At 45.9% G+C, this 17644-nt stretch overlaps 1 protein-coding gene across 1 annotated transcript in view; it reads right to left on the bottom strand.

The window, feature by feature from the left end:
- LOC119173854 (nose resistant to fluoxetine protein 6-like) overlaps positions 1 to 16776 on the bottom strand; it is a 45759-nt gene extending 28983 nt beyond the window's left edge. The window contains exons 1-6 of the mRNA XM_075894501.1: positions 16331 to 16776; positions 11078 to 11289; positions 9157 to 9272; positions 3822 to 3847; positions 1756 to 1840; positions 367 to 452 (exon numbers count right to left, since the gene is read on the bottom strand). Of these exons, the coding sequence (XP_075750616.1) occupies positions 367 to 452; positions 1756 to 1840; positions 3822 to 3847; positions 9157 to 9272; positions 11078 to 11289; positions 16331 to 16709 (904 nt within the window). The 5' untranslated portion in view covers positions 16710 to 16776. The remainder of the gene's footprint in view (positions 1 to 366; positions 453 to 1755; positions 1841 to 3821; positions 3848 to 9156; positions 9273 to 11077; positions 11290 to 16330) is intronic.
- Positions 16777 to 17644: the final 868 nt, after the last annotated feature.

The raw sequence follows: 17644 nt of genomic DNA, 5'->3' as shown, positions 1-17644 counted from the left end.
CTTTCGGTTTTGTTTTCTGCCTGCCAGGCTCTGCCGCTCCAGCCTCCATTTGGCTGTCGTATTTACCGTTTTTTATGACTTGAAAGGAATAATAATAATAATAATAATAATAATAATAATAATAATAATAATGAATTGATACTTTTGCTCATGATCTCATACACTGCCAATAGTACTGGAAGTAGAACAAATCATAAGTATGTGCGTTCTACTGAGAACATATTATTTATTGGAGACATTAGCTGCCACCCCCCTCCCCCCCCCCCCCCAAAAAAAAAACGTATTATGGGGAGGTGACAAAATGAATAACAGAGGTAGAGAAATTTAGAATTCGTCAACAGAAACAACGCATTAGAAATGACTCACCGCATCGTTCTCGTATCTTGCTGGGAACGAAGACGTCGAAGGCAGTGCCCGCTATGACTGCGGCAGCAATAGTCGCCAACACAGCTCTAGAAATGTTGACATGAATGCGCATACTGTCAGTTTTCAGACAATTTATCTCGCAACATTACACAACCACCGCGAAGCGCTCTGAATACATTGTAAAAGCGAATGGTGGAGAATTCATTCGGCTAACTAGACAGCACTAGACCATTGAGAAAAAAATTAGCGTGATAAGCGTAGGTTGTGTTGCCATGCTTCAACTAAGAGTGTGAAATAGGCGCACGATGGGTTAAATAGTGGGGAAGTTTGAAGCCTGTAGGTAATGGTGTGTCCACATCATTAACATCGTCTGTATACTGAATCAGAATACGCATATCCTTTCATGATGGATTATGACAACATGACACACCGCTTCTACATTAGACACCGATAAACTGCGAACATGACGCACCACGTCTACAGTAGGCGCTGACAAGCAAAGAACATGACACACCACGTCTACATTAGATGCTGACAAGCTGAGAACATGACACACCGCGTCTACATTAGACGCCGACAAGCTGAGAGCATGACACCTCGCGTCTACATTAGACGCCGGCAGGCTGAAACCCTGAGTCACTTCGCTCCTAAACGGCAGCACAATATGTAAGGAAAAAAAAAACACTTCAAAATTTTCTTTCGAAGTGGCTGTAAAAGGGTACAACACCCCTCAACCTTGTACGGTGTGTTTCATGCTGCATGTAGTGATTATCATAATGAACATCGTCCTTTATAAGAGCCGTGGGGGTCATTAATTTTACGCAGGCATGGTCAGCAATATAGAAACAGCAGTAAGTCAAGAGCAACATGCTCGACATAAAAGTAAAGGACAATTAAAGTGTAAGCGGCTGTGGAAAAAACCCAAGTGCACAGAGAGCTATAGGAAAGGAAGGTATTTATAGCAGTAGTGCATAACAGATTAGACACCGGCTCACTGATACAGTTGCCAGAGTGATAGATTGGGGTTATGGAAGTGAAGCGCAAGAGAGAATCTCCCGAGTTTTTTCACGTGACCTCTCCTAATCGAGCGCAATGGTATACGCCGACCGGTCTAGAACACCACAGACAGATAAAAAACAAGCAATGGGTGAAGATTGCCCTTTCTGGAACAAGCAACTGAGTATCTTTATTGTCTGGCGGACACAAACTTTGGCCTTGAGTGCGTGAGTATGTTATTCTTCTTCCCTAGTCACCAAGTGTGGGGTTGCCAACCAGCATTCTTTCTGGTTAAGTTCCCTGCATTACCCCTTTCTGTTTCTGTTTTCCTATACCAGGTGTCTTTACTTTAAATCTGCAGTCTATTTATGCAAAAGCTAGCAGTATACTCACAGTATCCAGATTTGCGTAGTGTTAATGTCCTCGGGTTGGTTGGTGACGCAATTTCTTATCGTCACCTTGGCTACCCCTCCTACAACTGCAAAAGAAAAAAAGAAAGACAAGAAACTTATATATAGGTAACGCACTAGCAGCTGTAATTTGGAAAGCGAGCTTACTATGTGGCGTGGCTGAACAGTTTTCGTAGCGAACGCGGAGCTAACACAGTTTTTCTGCTTTCGGGAATGTTGAATCGGGAAGACGCTCAAAATGAAGATGAATTTCAAGGCAAAAGCTATAAATTCTTAAGTGAAAATTGACCGGCTGTGTTGGCAGGAATATAAGCGATGCAAAAAAAAGTCACTTGATGACACCACCATATGATGTTATCATGACGTCGAATATCACTATTATATTTGTGATCTCACACAATAAACTTGTGGCGTCTCGAGAAATATCGCGCTCTAGGAACGAACGTACAGAGCAGGCTCAGTCGAGCAAACCAAACACGTGTACATTCGCTTGCTTACATCGCCGATATCACCAGCCAAATGAAATGTGTTACAAGTCACACGCTAAACGACTTTACAGAATGTTTCGATAAAACAATCAAGCAAAATAACAAAGTAATGTCAATTAAAACGCACCGACTTTCGATTCCCATGCGGGATCCACGAGAAACGACCCGCGGTTGCCTTCTCCATGGACCCACTGAAGGAAGCGTTCGGCCACGCCAGCCGCCAAACGCCAAGGTGTGAAGCAGCTCATGGTCCCTTTAGATGTGAGGCAGCTTTTGACAGGGGCTGTGTCCGTCCCTCACTCCCTCCCGCGGCGTCAACTATTTACCCACCATGCATGTGCGTCCTCTCTTCATCTCTCCTACACTTCTCTCCTCTTTCGAGCCGCCAGAGGAGGAAACGAAACGCTTCCTCAGTGCACGCGATCACTTCGTAGCCGTTGATCATCGATCTCTCGGCGTTCCACGTTTCCGTGAGGCAGAGTACACCTGTTTTGTTCGTAGCCGTTGATCGTTGATCTTGCGACATTCCACGTGTCTGTGAGATATTGCGTACCCGCTTTGGATAGCACGTTATCACGTTCAGTGTCTCTGGTGCTTGCGTTGAGGGACCGGCTGTTTGGCAGTGCTATAGTGACGGTAACCGACTACGTTGGTCAGCTGCAGTGTGCACGGCAGCGGTCACCGGCATCAAGCAATGGTGACTGGCAGCGTTAGTCATCGATGATTGATGTAAGGTTTAACGTCCCGAAACCACCATATGATTATGAGAGCTGCCGTAGTGGAAGGCTTCGGAAATTTTGACCACTTGGGGTTATTTAACGTGCACGCAAATCTGAGCACACGGGCCTACAGCATTTTCGCCTCCGTTGAAAATTCAGCCGCCGCAGCCGGGATTGGATCCCCTGACCTGCAGGCCAGCAGCCGAGTACCTTAGCTACTAGACCACCACGGCAGGGCGGCAGCGTTAGTCAGGTAGAGGTTCTGAATGTTGGTGAATCTGCTTAAGACAGCGAAGAGGAGTTTCAGGGGGTGCTTTCACCCCCTCCCTGCTGCTTCGCATCCACACATTGCTCCGTTCAGCAGGACATGGTGTAATGTCTTACACCATCTTCCAACGTTGTTGCTGGTGCCACCGCGAAACCTAACCAGCATTACCGCCCGCTCGGCGGCTGTTTAATCCGCGAGACGCATGTGCGCCATCAAGTGCAAACGACCTAACAGTGGGTGCTCCCCTGCATTATCCCAACCTTCAACCAAACACATACTCCCCTCCCCCTCCCCCAAACAACTAAAAAAAGAGCTAGGTAAGGTCGAAGTACTGGGCGTTGTGGTAGAACATAGGACGGAGCACAGATGCTCGTCTGTGGTGGGTCCACAGAGAACGTCAACCATGGGTCGTTTCCCGTGGATCACTCGTGGTGAGTCAGAAACGTTGCATTTGCGCTACCTTGAGTTTGCTTGAGTGTTAATTTACATTGGAATACTGTATAAAGTTGTATAGCGTGTCACTATAGTTGGTTACAGCCTAAGAATAAATGTAAGCTCGGCCCGCAGCACTCACCGTCCCAGCCTGGAGAATCTGCATATCTGTGTTTAGAAAAAAGTATTTAACAGTTTAGAGTACTTGGTACTCTCTATGGGAAGGCAAAAAGTTGTCCCTGTCCCGCAACTTACAGAGAATGGGGAAAGCGTCACATACTTGATTACAAAAAGTTGTTAACGATTAAGAGTACGAGGTACTCTGAGGAAGAGCAAAAAGCCGTCTCGTGGGCACAACTGACGAAGCTTCGGCGACAAACCCTGAAAGATAAATGGAAGTTTATTGCGCGCTTAACTTGTACGTACACAAACGAAACATCGAAAACAAGTAAAGACAGTGTATACATCTTACAAATCAGCACCAAAATCTAATTGATCACGGGGTATCCAAAAAGTCGAATGAAAATTAAAATGAATCAAGTTAATCACATTTTACAGGATAACACTTATGCAAGCGTACTAGAGTGGGCGCATGGCTTGTACGGGACAATTGGAAACCTCAGCTGTCCCTCTCTTACTTTGAAGAAACGCGTGTGCCATCGTCGAAGGAAGGCCTCGTCGTCGTGCGTTTCCAGCTGCTGATCTAGGTAATTCCACACAATGAGCCGTATTTTCTGTAGTGCGGAATAAGCGCCTCTATGCGGCTTGTGTCGTACTTCCGCTAAACAGCGTCGTCGCCACAATACGTACAAGGTTACTGTAAAGACCAGTCCTGCAAACAGCGCACGTTCTGTTCCCATGCGCGCCGTGCGAAAGCCAAAGAGGCGTTGTACAAAGCATGTTGGGCCGTCTCCCTTTTGCCGCAGTTTGGGCAGCAGTCATTTGGAACGACTCCCCAAGGTGCTAACCGGTCACGCGTAGGCAATGCCCTCCATTTTCTCAACCAGTCAAATTCGCGCACCTGGTTAGGTACGCGATTGCAACGCCATGGTTTCCATTTTTTCGTGCAGCATGCTGTTTCTTCCTCTTTGCTCAGTGTGCTACTTGTCACCATTTTGCCTATTTCTTCGATGAAACATCTTCGAGACTGCATGAACCTATTGATTCCACTGTTCATTTTAAGCCACTGGCAACTCTGTAAAACTTAAGCGGAATTTCTGCTCGTGGTCCGACGCACGGATTGGCCGTGAAAGTACCTTTTAGTGTACTGCACCAGTACATAATGAGCCTGTACCCGGGGTAGTTGCTGTCATCGAAGAGCTTCTGTGTTGTTTTTGCAGCCAGAGCTCTCGTGAGAGTTGGTATGTCTGGGAGGCTCAAGCCTCCACGATTGGTAGGAAGCTGTGAAAATTTCCTCTGTACCTTTGCTGGTTTTCCTTCTCAAAGGAAGGTCCCCGCCATGGAGGCGAGGCGTCCTGTAACACGGTGAGGTATAAGGGTGATGTGTGCTATGTAAAACGCAAAAGCGCATGCCCGTGCCTTGATGACTGTTGCTTTTGCTGTTAGTTACAGATTAAAATGAGTGGCTGCTGCTATGACATCGGTAGATCTCCTAGGCACGTCATCCCAGGTCTTCTTTGAGACATCACCTTCCTCAAAGTTAACGCCTAACACCTTAACAGCTTGAATGTATTTTAAGTCTCCTGGTAATAGTTCTCTGAAGCCTGCAAAGCGCAATGCCTTACATTTGGTAGTGTTTAAAAGAGCACCGGACAGATGTGCATACTCAGCAAAAATGTCAAAGAATGTACTATAGCTAGACAAGTTATGGAAAAAATACCGAAATATCATCGGCGTATGCGACAATTTCGAAGGTTTTCTTGCCTGGCATCGGGAAACCTTCAATGCGCTTGCAGTTTGCAACCTTTCTAATCAAAGGCTCCAGAGACAAAATGAATAATGCCGGAGACAACGGACAGCCTTGCCTCACCCCTTTTTGAATTGCAAAGCTTCTGGTCACTTGATTGTTGAAATAAAGACTGCTTGATAGACCCTGATAAAGTATTTCTACCAGTCGCACATACTGCTCTGGGAAGCCAAAGATGCGCAAAAAAGGGGAAAGATACCCATGTTCTACTCTATCATATGCTTTGACCTGATCAAGAGAAATATATACTCCTGAGATCTGTTTTTCTTTGGAAAATGCGAAGAGGTCTCTGATGATTGTAAGAGGTACGAAGACAGAACGTCCTGGTACTGCACATGACTGCAACGGGGACACAATCTCTTCCAAAAAAGAGCGCAGACGCCGTGATACCATTGTCGCTACTAACTTATAGTCTGTGTTTAAAAGGGTAATGGGCCTCTCCGATTTATGATCTGACGGCTTCATATCCTCTTTCAGCGATAGAATCACCCTTCCTTCGCAGAAGGATTGCGGTTTTTGGCCATCACGCAACAAAATATTCACGAGATCGGTGATCGCATCTTCCAAGATATCAAAGAAAAGCAGATAAACTCCGGTAAGTATTCCATCTGGGCCTGGTGACGTATACGTATTCATTGATTTTAGGGCATACCATACTTCTTCTTTATCAGTTTCTGCATATAATGGTAAACCGTCTTCCGAGCGTAGTGATGGCAAACCTTCGCAAAAGGCTGAGAGTTTAGCAGTAAACTGGTTGTCCTGTGCGTCATAGTCTGCAGTAAAAAGGTTTGCAAAGTAGTCTCGGAAAACTTTTTGAACTTCGTCTAGGTCATTAACAATGGCACCATCCTCTTTCAGCGCCTCATCGATGTAGCGGGGCTGGCATCGACGATCGCGGTTTCTTTGCGCACATGTCGAGTTTTCAATTTCATCTGTCGATAAGTGCATTTCTTTTGCGAGCCTTGTATCCTGAGACCTCTGCTTTAGAAGACTTTGATATTTAATTTTTTGTGCTTCAGGGTATTCGAGCGTAGCGAACGCAGTTGACCCACCTCTTTCAATAATTTGAATGCGTCGGAGAATCTCATTCATTTTGGCCGTGAGGCGAGCGTGGCGCGCTTTTCCTGCCTGTTGAGCTACAAGGCGCCAGCGAGATTTTAAGTGGTCCCACGTAGTCGGAGTTATGCAACCCACTTCTGCCAGTGAAGACGCCAGCTCAGCTTGAAGTACGGAAATGCTTTCGTCATCATGAAGAATAGCTGGGTCCATCCTCCATGGTTGGTGGATTCGCGTTGTTGTGCTCACGTTAAACGTGAAGAGTAACAGAGCGTGATCGCTAAATTTCTGCTGGCTTTGGAGCAAGCTGGACCACCTCACATGCTTGTAGGTTCGCTAAAAAGTCTTCGAGCACATAAACTCTATCAGTTCGGCTTTGGTGAATGCCACAAGCGCGGGTTGCGACGAACCCGACTCCATGTAGAGTTAACCACCCATCTGTGAGCTTAAGATCTTGAACTAATTGCAGTCGGTGGCGTAAGAATTGATGGCGCCTTGACCGGGACCCCTGACGTCTCGCGTAGTATCGAAACCGTGTGTTTAGAAAAAGGGAGTAACGATTTAGAGTACTAGGTACTCTACAATGGGAGAGCATAAAGCCGTCCCGCGGGCCTCAAACAGACACGGACGCCGACTTGAAAACATAATGACTACGATGGACTAATATTCCATCGAAACCTGAATCACCAATCGTGTACGTAAGGTACGTAACGCACGTCAGACGGATGTTAGGCATACCACTAGTCTGTATAGGCTCGCGTGCATTTCACTGGTTTTCGACAGAAAAAGCTTTACTTCTTGGCGAACATCATTAAAAATTCTGATTTCACTTCTCTGCAAAGCGTTACAGTTTAACAAGGAACAATGAACATTTAGTTCAAAGCATGCGTGGTGTTTGCACTACCAGTGAAGTTGTGCTCATGATTAGAACAGAAACCTTCAATCATCGCTCTGTTGCACCGATGAATTACAGGCATGCTGTAGGACTGGGGGCAGAGCGTGTATTCATTCTTATGTTGTACCGACTACAGAAATACTTCTTTTGGCTGGTGATATCGTCAATGTAAAAGCAAGTGAACAAGTGTTCACGTATCGGGTTTACTCGACCGCGTCTGCTGTGTTCGTTCATTCCGAGAGCATGACATTTTTCGAGGCCCTATAGTCAACGCATGGCTTTGTTACTGGGTAAAAGATGGGCCAATCATGGAGGTAATGGAAAATCAGGTGAAGGGTAGAGGGCTTGAAACGTCGGGGGAAGGTTAGTACATCGCTTGAGAAGAACAGCGACCGGAAGGTAGATTTGACTTTGCACTGGCTTTAAACGAACGTATAAAATGTGTGCTTTTTTTTGCAACAAATTCTGAAGCGAGTCACACTCGTGGACAGCTTTTTTTGGCTTTGAAGAGAAAGTAAAAAAAGCGGAGGTTCTGCACATGTACCACTAAGCAAACTATACTCCGTTATGTCACGCGAAGCAGTCCGGTATGTTCCGTACCACTGTGGAAAATGACGGCTGTGCACGACGAGCGTTTCATATCGGCGCAGACGGTTTTTTTGTATTCGAAGTACACGCAAAGGGCACAGCTTTTTCACGTACTCAAAAGCGCAAAGTGACAACGAATGAGTTATAACAAATACGAGTATCTCAGTGGTGTGAGATGCGTCCTGTGTCAAAGCGCTATATGCAAAATTTGGAGGCAGTATTTTTTACATTTCACATTGCAAATATAGACAAAATTGCAGGACAGCATTCACTAGCGGTAGGCTACGCGCGTTCTAGCTCTGTAGCCTTCACTGCATTGACAAGATACGTTGTCTGCGAGTATAGCAACTTTTTTAGGGTATTACATGTGATCGAAAGTCACTGCACCCTCAAAGATTTTAAAATCAGAACTGTGTACCTCAAGATGTCATTTGCTTAGGTTATGCGGAATTCAACGCGTCTGTAGCTTTTGTCAGATTGTTTCTTTCCTCTTTTTAATGGGAATCGTCATGAAAATCATCCCCTCTCAGCCTGGGAGAACAGGGCCAAAAATAAGTCATCCGTCATACCTGGGACGCCGCCGAAAACCGACTGCTTCCGGCCGATGTCTACAGGTGGGGAAATAGAAGGTCTCACCATATGACCCTACTCTCGGACGGGTCAAATGAAAGTGTTTCTCTCTCTTTTCCTTCAATGGAGACGAAAATGCTGTAGGCCCGTTTGCTCAGATTTGGGTGCACGTTAAAAAACACCAGGTGGTCGATATTTCCGTAGCCCTCCACTACGGCGTCTCTCATATTCACACGGTGGTCTTGGAACGTTAAACAGCACATATCGATCAATCAATCTCTTTCCCTATGCTGTGCGTTACATGTGCGTCGTGAAGCCTGCCTAGCGAGTGAATTGGAACGATTTCTTGTTTTCCGTTTCTCTCGTATGTGTTGAGATGCCACCATATCACTTTTTTCATTTTTTTTTCAAACAAAATGAATTCCAAAGCGAAGCTAATACTTGCAAGTATTCAGAAGCTCTTGGAGGTCGCGCTCTGCACAGTCGTTGATGACGCATATACCGAGACGAAAGCCGGGGAGTCGTTCGTCGGCCAGGTAGCCCGTGAAGTTTGAGACCTGGGTTAGGAAAAATGAGCGATGTGAGTTAAGCACGCATATTGTAATTGAATAAGAAAGCTAGGATTTGCTGCTGTATACTGTCCCCTCTCCAGTAAAAAAAAAAAAAAAACGTGTGATGACTTCACGAAATTTTAGTTCTAAGCACGTGCTGACATTTGAAGACTTACAAGGTAAGTTTCTATTTATCGGCGTTCTTTACCAAAGATTTTTTTTTTAATCTAATTTGCTCATTGCTCATTTAATGCAAATAATTTGTCAATGTTACCAATATTACTCAACCACGGTTGGTGATTTGGCCAACAGCAAATATAACCAAAGTTACATTGGAATCAACATCTGAAGTCGGCAAAAAATTTAGAACTCACTCAAGCTAACTCACGGACACATACCTCGCCTTACAGCTCACTCGGACTCAAACGCACCAATATTTTCCTCAACCGTACTCACTTGGACTCAGGCTCAATAAATTTTGTCTAATAGGACTAACTCGGACTCAAACTAACTCAAACGTTACTTACTTGGTCTAACTCGTACTCCAAATCACGGCTCTATTTGAGTCTGAGTAAGAATGAGTGAGTCGGCTCATGTGCCCGTTAAGGTACTTTACTATTAGCTGTTTCGTCGAAGGTGTCAATGCTCTTTAACACCGATATCTCGCTGAACCGGCACTTTACTAGGCACTTTTAATCTCGTATCTTTAAGTATGAGGTTTCAGTGGTTAAAACCACTAGGTGCATATTTACTAAAAATGATGAGTGGCACGACAGGTTTCTAGCACAATAGTTTCTTCAATATGGGAGGGGGGTTGCCAAGCCCCTTCCCCCTTTGTAATCCATGCATCTGTTCAATTACTATCGAGCTGGCGGATGAAACTGCTCCATGGACGTGTGACTAGGCACGATTAGCGTAAACGTGTGCCGACGCAAGGCTGATAGATATCCACTCGATTTCATAGATATCGAATTGAGTAGATAAGTCGAAAGGTCGTCAAAACAATGTAAAGCTTACCCCGACTCACTCATGAGATGCACCTCGCCCTTGTGGCTCACTTGGACTCACACTTATCCAAAATGTTTCCTCAAACAAACTCACTCGGACTCAAGCTTACCAAAATCTTGTTCATCCACAATCACTCCGACTCAGGCTCATGGCTTGACCTAAGTCTGAGCGAGTCGGGTCGGGAGTGAGTTACGTTGTTACACAATACGTCGTTATCGTCGGTACCAAATGGTTCGCGCTCATGACGATGGAGATGCAGACTGCGCCACCATGGTTGAGTTATCCGAGAACGCCGCTATCGATGTTTTGGGTCGCATATGTGCGATGCCTCGCGCTTAACGTCAGCCGAGAATCGTCTGAATTAACCGGGTTGCGGTCAAACATGAGCCGATTCACGAGAGCTCGATGCTTATTAACAGTGTACATACGCTTGCCATGACCGGAGAATGCGTCCGAATAATCGAATTTGCCGAATTAACGGGTGTCTAATTAACTAGCTCCAGCTATACGTATACATGCAAACCTGAGTACTTTGGGGGAGGAAGGAAAAAAGCGCTTAGTATTCTTTATCTCTCTCCCCTACACAGCTGTAGCCATAGGCGTGCGTACGAGAGGGGCAAGGGCAGGGGGCATGGGAGTGCCCAATACTCAGTCACACGAGAGAAACGGAAGGGTGGGGGGGCGCAAATTCTACTTCCTACATTGACTTGATAGAAAGCAGGGCGCTTTGCAATCTTTCGCCCCCTCTCACCATAGAGAAGTGGCGAAAGAGGTGAAATTCTTGCCACGATCAATTGTCTCACCCTCTTGTGGAACATGGTGAACGCCGGCATTAGGTCGTCAATGAGAGACAAGTCGCCTCCAGATTTCACGTACAGGTTGCAGTACTGGGCCCGGACCCGTTCCGTTCCGTCGTCATTGTGAACCACTGTTTCGATGCACTCGTCGAACGCACCCAGTTCGAGGATCGTTCCTTGGAACACGCCAATCGGAATCTTCGCCGATGAATCAAGCACTGCATAGAAGCATGAGAAGCATGATAGTTTCCCGAAAATCTTACGCAGTTTATAAGGACAATTCAGCAAACTCTGAAATACTGTAAGGTTTGAAAGACGGTCACACTAATTGTGCGTTGCTGCTCGCTTTGAAAAACGCCGTGTAAGGGTAAATAAGTGGAAATTCACGTTGTAATCTTTTAATTTGTGTTAACCCAGGTGTATAAACTCCTTCATTATTACTGCCCATTTTTTGTGGTGGTATGCTGAAGCGTCCTTTAGTAGTTTATTTTTATACTTTATTTTTTTCATCTAAGGGCAGGTGTGGTCAAAGGTCTCCAGAACGCGACGCCATTGCAATGCATGGCGTAGGGACCTGTGAAAACGAGGGCTCATTTCTTTGAGACAACCGTATCGAAAACCAGCTTATAGTGACGCCAATGAAGGTTCATTAAACATAAATGGCCCTATTCTGACGTATTGTAATAATGCTGTTACAGGTGTAAGTAAAGTAATGTGAACGTAAAGACAGCTTGCCACTGGCAGGAGCCAAACCCGCGGCTATGTGCTCAGTGCTCTTACAAACTGAATTACAGTGGCGGTCGTCTCTCGATCACTTAAAAGGTAATTTAAATAAATTATATATCTCTCTCTAATCGCACACAAACCTTGAAGGTGTTATGCCACTTTGAGACATGACAGTGAGAGTGGAACGCCTTTTATACCCATGTAGAGTACGAATGTAGAGTTCGAAGTGCTCTAAATCAGTCAACAATATTTCTAAACACACATCTCACTGCTCTCCCATAGTTTAGTACGACGTTCTCAAAATGGCTACGCATTTTTTCTAAACACTTAACGTGCTCTGCTTCGTAGAGCATCGTTATTCTCGTCACCCGGGACGCCTTTCGGCTCTCCTAAAGTACAGTGCCAAGTACTCTGGATCGTTATACACGTTTTCTTAACACAGCTTGCTCTTCGAGCATCTTATGCTCACTCCTTGTCCTTCGTCGGCAGCGCATACACTACTTCTCATTGCTCCCGCCAGAGGCGCCGCTAGGCTCTCTCGCGCTTCTCGCAGTAGTTCCAGGGGGTGGAAACTTCTTATGCTTTCCATGGGACGTGCTTTCGCATGGTGATACACTGCGGCAGTACTGCTTTCACAACTGGCGCCTCCCGCCTCCCTTTTGGGTATCCTACTAGAAATAATTCACGGACAAAACATTTTCTTCATGAAGTCACTGGTGACGTACGTCAGAAAATAGAGGGAAAGGAAGAAAACAGAGGGGAGGGGGTTGCCGTGATAAGTCTCCTTTTTCAATTCACGTGCAAGGGAATGTGTTCATGTTCTCTTGCAGGTGCTCTAGCCGCTCGGGGGTAGCGGCTGTTGGTTAAACTTAGCTAACATTTTTTTTAAAATTTTGGTCGCGTGTAGCGAAGTAACAAACAGAAATTGACTGATTTCTCAAAAAGGCAAAACTCAATCAGCAAAAGTGAAATTAGTCTTCTTTTGAATCACACGCTCTGTACTAAAAGCAAAGAAGAGTGTAGATTGAAGAGTCATTATGCGAAAGCAGATTTATTTAACAACTGAAATATGCCCATAGTGATCAAGCATTCATGCAAAAATATCAGGATCCATGCGAAAATGATTAACAATTACGAGCAGGTCACGTTCTTCTTGTTTTAGTCACGTTTGCTATGAAGGCGAACATAATTTCAATTTATTGATGACGCTGAGTACCAAACAAGTTCAGGCAACACCTCCTAGAAAAATTATGCCTGGAACGTGAGCCGCAAACGTGCCTCCCTACCCTCGGATTTTACCCCCCCCCCCCCCCCCCCTCCGGTACGGAGGCGAACGCCTGCGGCGGTCGCCCCCTGCGAACGCAGCAATGCTCTCATAGTTGGCTCTGAGCAGCTGTGATGTCACGTGACAGAGCGGCACGGAGGCAAGCGGTCCCACGCGGCGGACGGTCGCAACACGTGGTAGGAGGCATGACCTCCAAGATGTTGTGCTGGCAGTAAGCTCTCAATTGAAAAGAGAGCCACGTTCCAGGCATGATCTTTCAGGAGGCGTTGGTTCAGGGCAAGATGGAGGTGTGAAGCTATGAGACGTGGTTGAGCAGCGAATGCCCCCAGAAAATACGTTTTGGCTTTTTGATTGGCTTTTTGGCAGTTGGCTTTTTTGATTAGGCATTGCCTTGGGGAAGAAAGGACCAGTTGTTGGAACGTTGGCTCCATTGACAAGCCACGTTAAAATATTTCTGAAAGCATCAGAGCGTCCTTCACGTCTATTTAATTTAAAATATTAGAACGAATAGCCCAGAGAGTTTCAAACTCGCTTTATGCATTTTCACGAACAGAAAGGAGGCTACAATTTCTTGAAATCATTTGAACTACATGCCAGAAGTGAAGGATGAACAAACTCTGCAGCCGAGTCAGCACGCATAGAAGCATTTCATGAAACGAAATATGCCGACAGCAGGTATAGCTCTAGTCATCACAAAAAAGTCTAGCAATACGGTGCTTATGCCAGTCCAGTCAGGCTTCCAAAGAAATGGTTCTAATCATGCACTAATGCAAGAAATCGTTGTCACAAGAATACTAAAAAAAAAAAAACCCCGCGAGAAACTGCAAATTCCTGGTTTAACACACGAAGGAGTCACCCTAAACAAGTGATGCCCCGATTTAGCCATCTCCGTCCAATGCATGGTCAACCTGCTCGACGTGGCTCGCAGCGGCTTCCACTGGTTGCACTGCATGTACACATCAAATTTCTCATCTCTCCAGTATTCGTACTTGGTACGCTAACCGAGCACGATCGAACTTGTGGTATCGCGGAGCGAGTGGCGAGGGTGAGCGGAGGCAAGCACTAAACAACTCTTCCCGTGTTTCTGCCGGTTCAAAATCCACAAAATAAATGAAATACACATAAACAAGGTATAAGAATTTCGCAATTAAATTGAATGTCTTTATTTGTAAAAACTAGTGAAAAACAACAAAACCGAACACCCACGTCAAACTCACTCCGTTCAAACAGGTATTATAGTATACGATGCCCAGCAGGTGCTACGAGCGCACATGTTCTTTGACACCGTAACTAGCGTAGAGTTTCCGGGGCCTGGCTAGAGTGTACCAGAACGCCTGACTAGCCACCATAGCCTGACTGCGCTCTCTCCGGCCAGTCACGCAAGCGGCGCTCGCACACCACCAGCACACTCGGTGGCGGGTGCTCTAGTCAAATAGGCGACCGCTAGAGGGCCACACCTGTAAGCATAGGTCACGTCTGGCACGCTTCCTTTCTCTTCGCTGGGAGCTCACTTGGTGAACGCTCTTCGTTAGCGCTCCGCAAAATGAACAGAACAAAAGCAAAGGTAGAATCACGGTGGGCTCGCAACGTATCAATATCTCGGGCTCACCGCCAAGTGTTTTCGGTGAGAGCACGGGAGGCCAAACCGAAGAGGACCAGCAGTCAAACAAACCTGGAGCGGCGGGCCAGCGAAGCAGAAGCGAAGTGGGCGCGCCATCAAGCAAACCCGTTATGCATTTATATGATGGTAGAGGAATCTGTAAGGAACATTCGCGGGTTACCCGATCATCTCCGAGCAAGTTCCTCTAACATCATTCACTTTGTGGATATGGCGGTGAGCTTTCCCAGAAGGTGTCACGTAGCTCGTGAGCCTTTAACAAGCGGGCAGCTGACGAATAAGCCCTTCGGCTGCGGCGGCTGCATTTCCGATGGAGGTGGAATTGTTGTAGGCCCGTGTGCTCAGATTTGGGGGCACGTTAAAGAACCCCAGGTGGTCGAAATTTCCGGAGCCCTCCACTACGGCGTCTCGTATAATCATATGGTGGTTTTGGGACGTTAAACCCAACATTTCATCGTCACGAATAAGCCCTTGCAAACTTCCTGAATTCATCCCCTCATGTATTCAGGAACCTCAACCGTGGTTTTGAATGAACGAATTGGTTCATAAGTGGAGTTTAACGTCCCAAAACCACCATATAATTATGAGGGACGCCGTAGTGGAGGGCTGCGGAAATTTCGACCACCTGGGGTTCTTCAACGTGCATCCAAATATGAGCACACGCTTGAATGAACGAAGGAAGTGAATTTAAAAAAAATATCCTTCCTTATACATTCCTTGGTCTCATTATCTTCTGTTTGCATTACCGTTACGTTAAAAAAAAAAGCGAGCCTCCGGAAATTTCCTGGTACACGTAGCATTATTGTAACTTGTTTCTCGGGCTTTGTGTTCTTGCGTTTGTTACAATATTTCTCACTTTTTTTTTCTGCTTCGTGAGAGATCGTGCATAAACACATCACTGATTAAAAAGGGGGTCAACATCGTCATCCCTTGCTTATTTGCTTCTTCTTTAGGATCTGAAGAAGGGGTGGGGGTCTGTGTGAAAGAGCACAGACCGTGCACAAATAGATCAGCGGAGCGAAACAAAATAAAACAACGGCCCGTAATCGTGTAGTTCAGTAAGCTTAATCCACATTGCACGTGACGCTGAACGAAGCGGTGACACGTCATGCACTTGAGGCTGAGTAACGTTGAGAGCGTTCAATCCTCCGAGAGGGGGCATATGGACGTGCAAAGTGCTTTTAATTTGAATTAATTTGTAAGACAATTTTTTGTTTACCTTGACGGTGACGAACAGCGTTTCTAGGTCGCATGAAGAGGGAATTCCCCTTTGACAATCCTGTAGCACATTCACCTGCCCCTAAGTATAGGGTGTATGTATAAGGCTGTCATTGCGTGCGATGTGCGAACATCAGTCTAGACCGGACACGGTCGTACTAAAGAAGGCCAGAGAAAAGTAGGACACGTAAAAAGTTGTGTAACCAAGAAGGGTTGAGTTTTTCCCCCAGAGACCATGAACGTACAATGACGAATTGGTGTGCGTGGCGTACAGATATAATGTATAGCATGTAATATTGCATGGTAAGCAAAATGAGACCTATTGTCGCGAATGACAAGACCGTTTCAGTGCCGCGTACCGTTTTCTCTTTAAGGATCCTCCGTCTTACACATGCCATGACTGCATACTCACATCTCAAGGCCCATGGTTCTAGGTCCTTCACCGCTCTCATGAATTTCAAGATGCCGATGCTGCACTCGCTCGATATGTCGGCCTGCAGTAGCTTTCGAGCAAATCCACCTCCAGAGCTAGCCATGCTCTTAGCAATGAAATCCTTCGCGGTCTCCAGAAATCGGGTCTTCTTCAGAGGCGCGCTCGTAGTTGTCGTGGGTTCTATGAGTACACTGGCGATTGCCGCCGACGTGGTGGAATCATTATTTCGCTGTTCCGACACCACAGGCGTAGTCACAGTCGCGGATAGGGCGTCAGAGTGGCAGTCAATTTTGCCTCCGTGATTGGGGATAACATCGAAATAGAAAGCTAAGGTTAACCACAAGACGTAAAACCTCATGCCGGTATCTCGTGAAAAGCGCCGTTTGTCAGAAGATCAGGTACTCTGTGGATTCACCACCCACACTGAAGACGTAAACAACTAATGAGAAGACCAGTCCGACCTTGCTATAAGCTATGCCCTTCGCGAACTATTTACTTGAAGATGGTTTTAAGCAAGGTCGGATCCTGCGATACGCTGACGTTGAGGCGCTTACGTACACGCGTTTTTTTCTTAATTTCCCAAATCACTCATTAAATAACGTATGTAAGTGCTGAGACTTAAAATACAAAGGAAAAAAAGTGCTTCACTTAACTATTTGGATACGACACAACTGTTGGTGAGATGGTTGCATGCGCGTGATGGCTTATAAAAAAAAGACATATATGGTCCTGTAAGGTCTTCGACATCACACTGGGCAACTAAAACGTCGAACTGCAGTTCTGTTTGGGCTTGGCAGTGCTATACGGTCCACGCACGCACAAGAATGTTATTGAAGTTCTAACCTACGGGTTTACTTGCGAAGTCTTCATCGATGTTAGTATGCAGAAAGTGTATCTTCTATAGGAGAGCGAGTCAACGATTGAACATTCGTTGCCGTTGAACGAGGCACGTGCCTCAGTGGACGGAATATGTAGCGCCGCCGCAGACGCGACAAAAAGTTGGCGAGATGCCACAGGGCATCTCCAGTCCGGGAAAATAATTTTGTGGCAATCGGTCGCGTACCCGACTGAGAAGAAAAAAAAATATAAACAGCACGAACGAGAGCTCGGCATGCATACGTTGTGTATATTGATGAGAAGAGAAGGTCGACTTAGCTCACCGACATTACAGAAAAGAATGCGATGACTTACCGAGACTAAGTGTTATGCGAGCGCCTCAGCTCCACGTGAAGTGTTTCCGAATATAAGTTGAGTCGGTGTCATTGGATATGCTTCCACGACAACCACTAACTG

Source organism: Rhipicephalus microplus, chromosome 5 (assembly GCF_043290135.1).
Source record: "Rhipicephalus microplus isolate Deutch F79 chromosome 5, USDA_Rmic, whole genome shotgun sequence".
NCBI classification, from domain to species: domain Eukaryota; kingdom Metazoa; phylum Arthropoda; class Arachnida; order Ixodida; family Ixodidae; genus Rhipicephalus; species Rhipicephalus microplus.
This window is presented reverse-complemented; position numbering and strand designations above follow the sequence as displayed.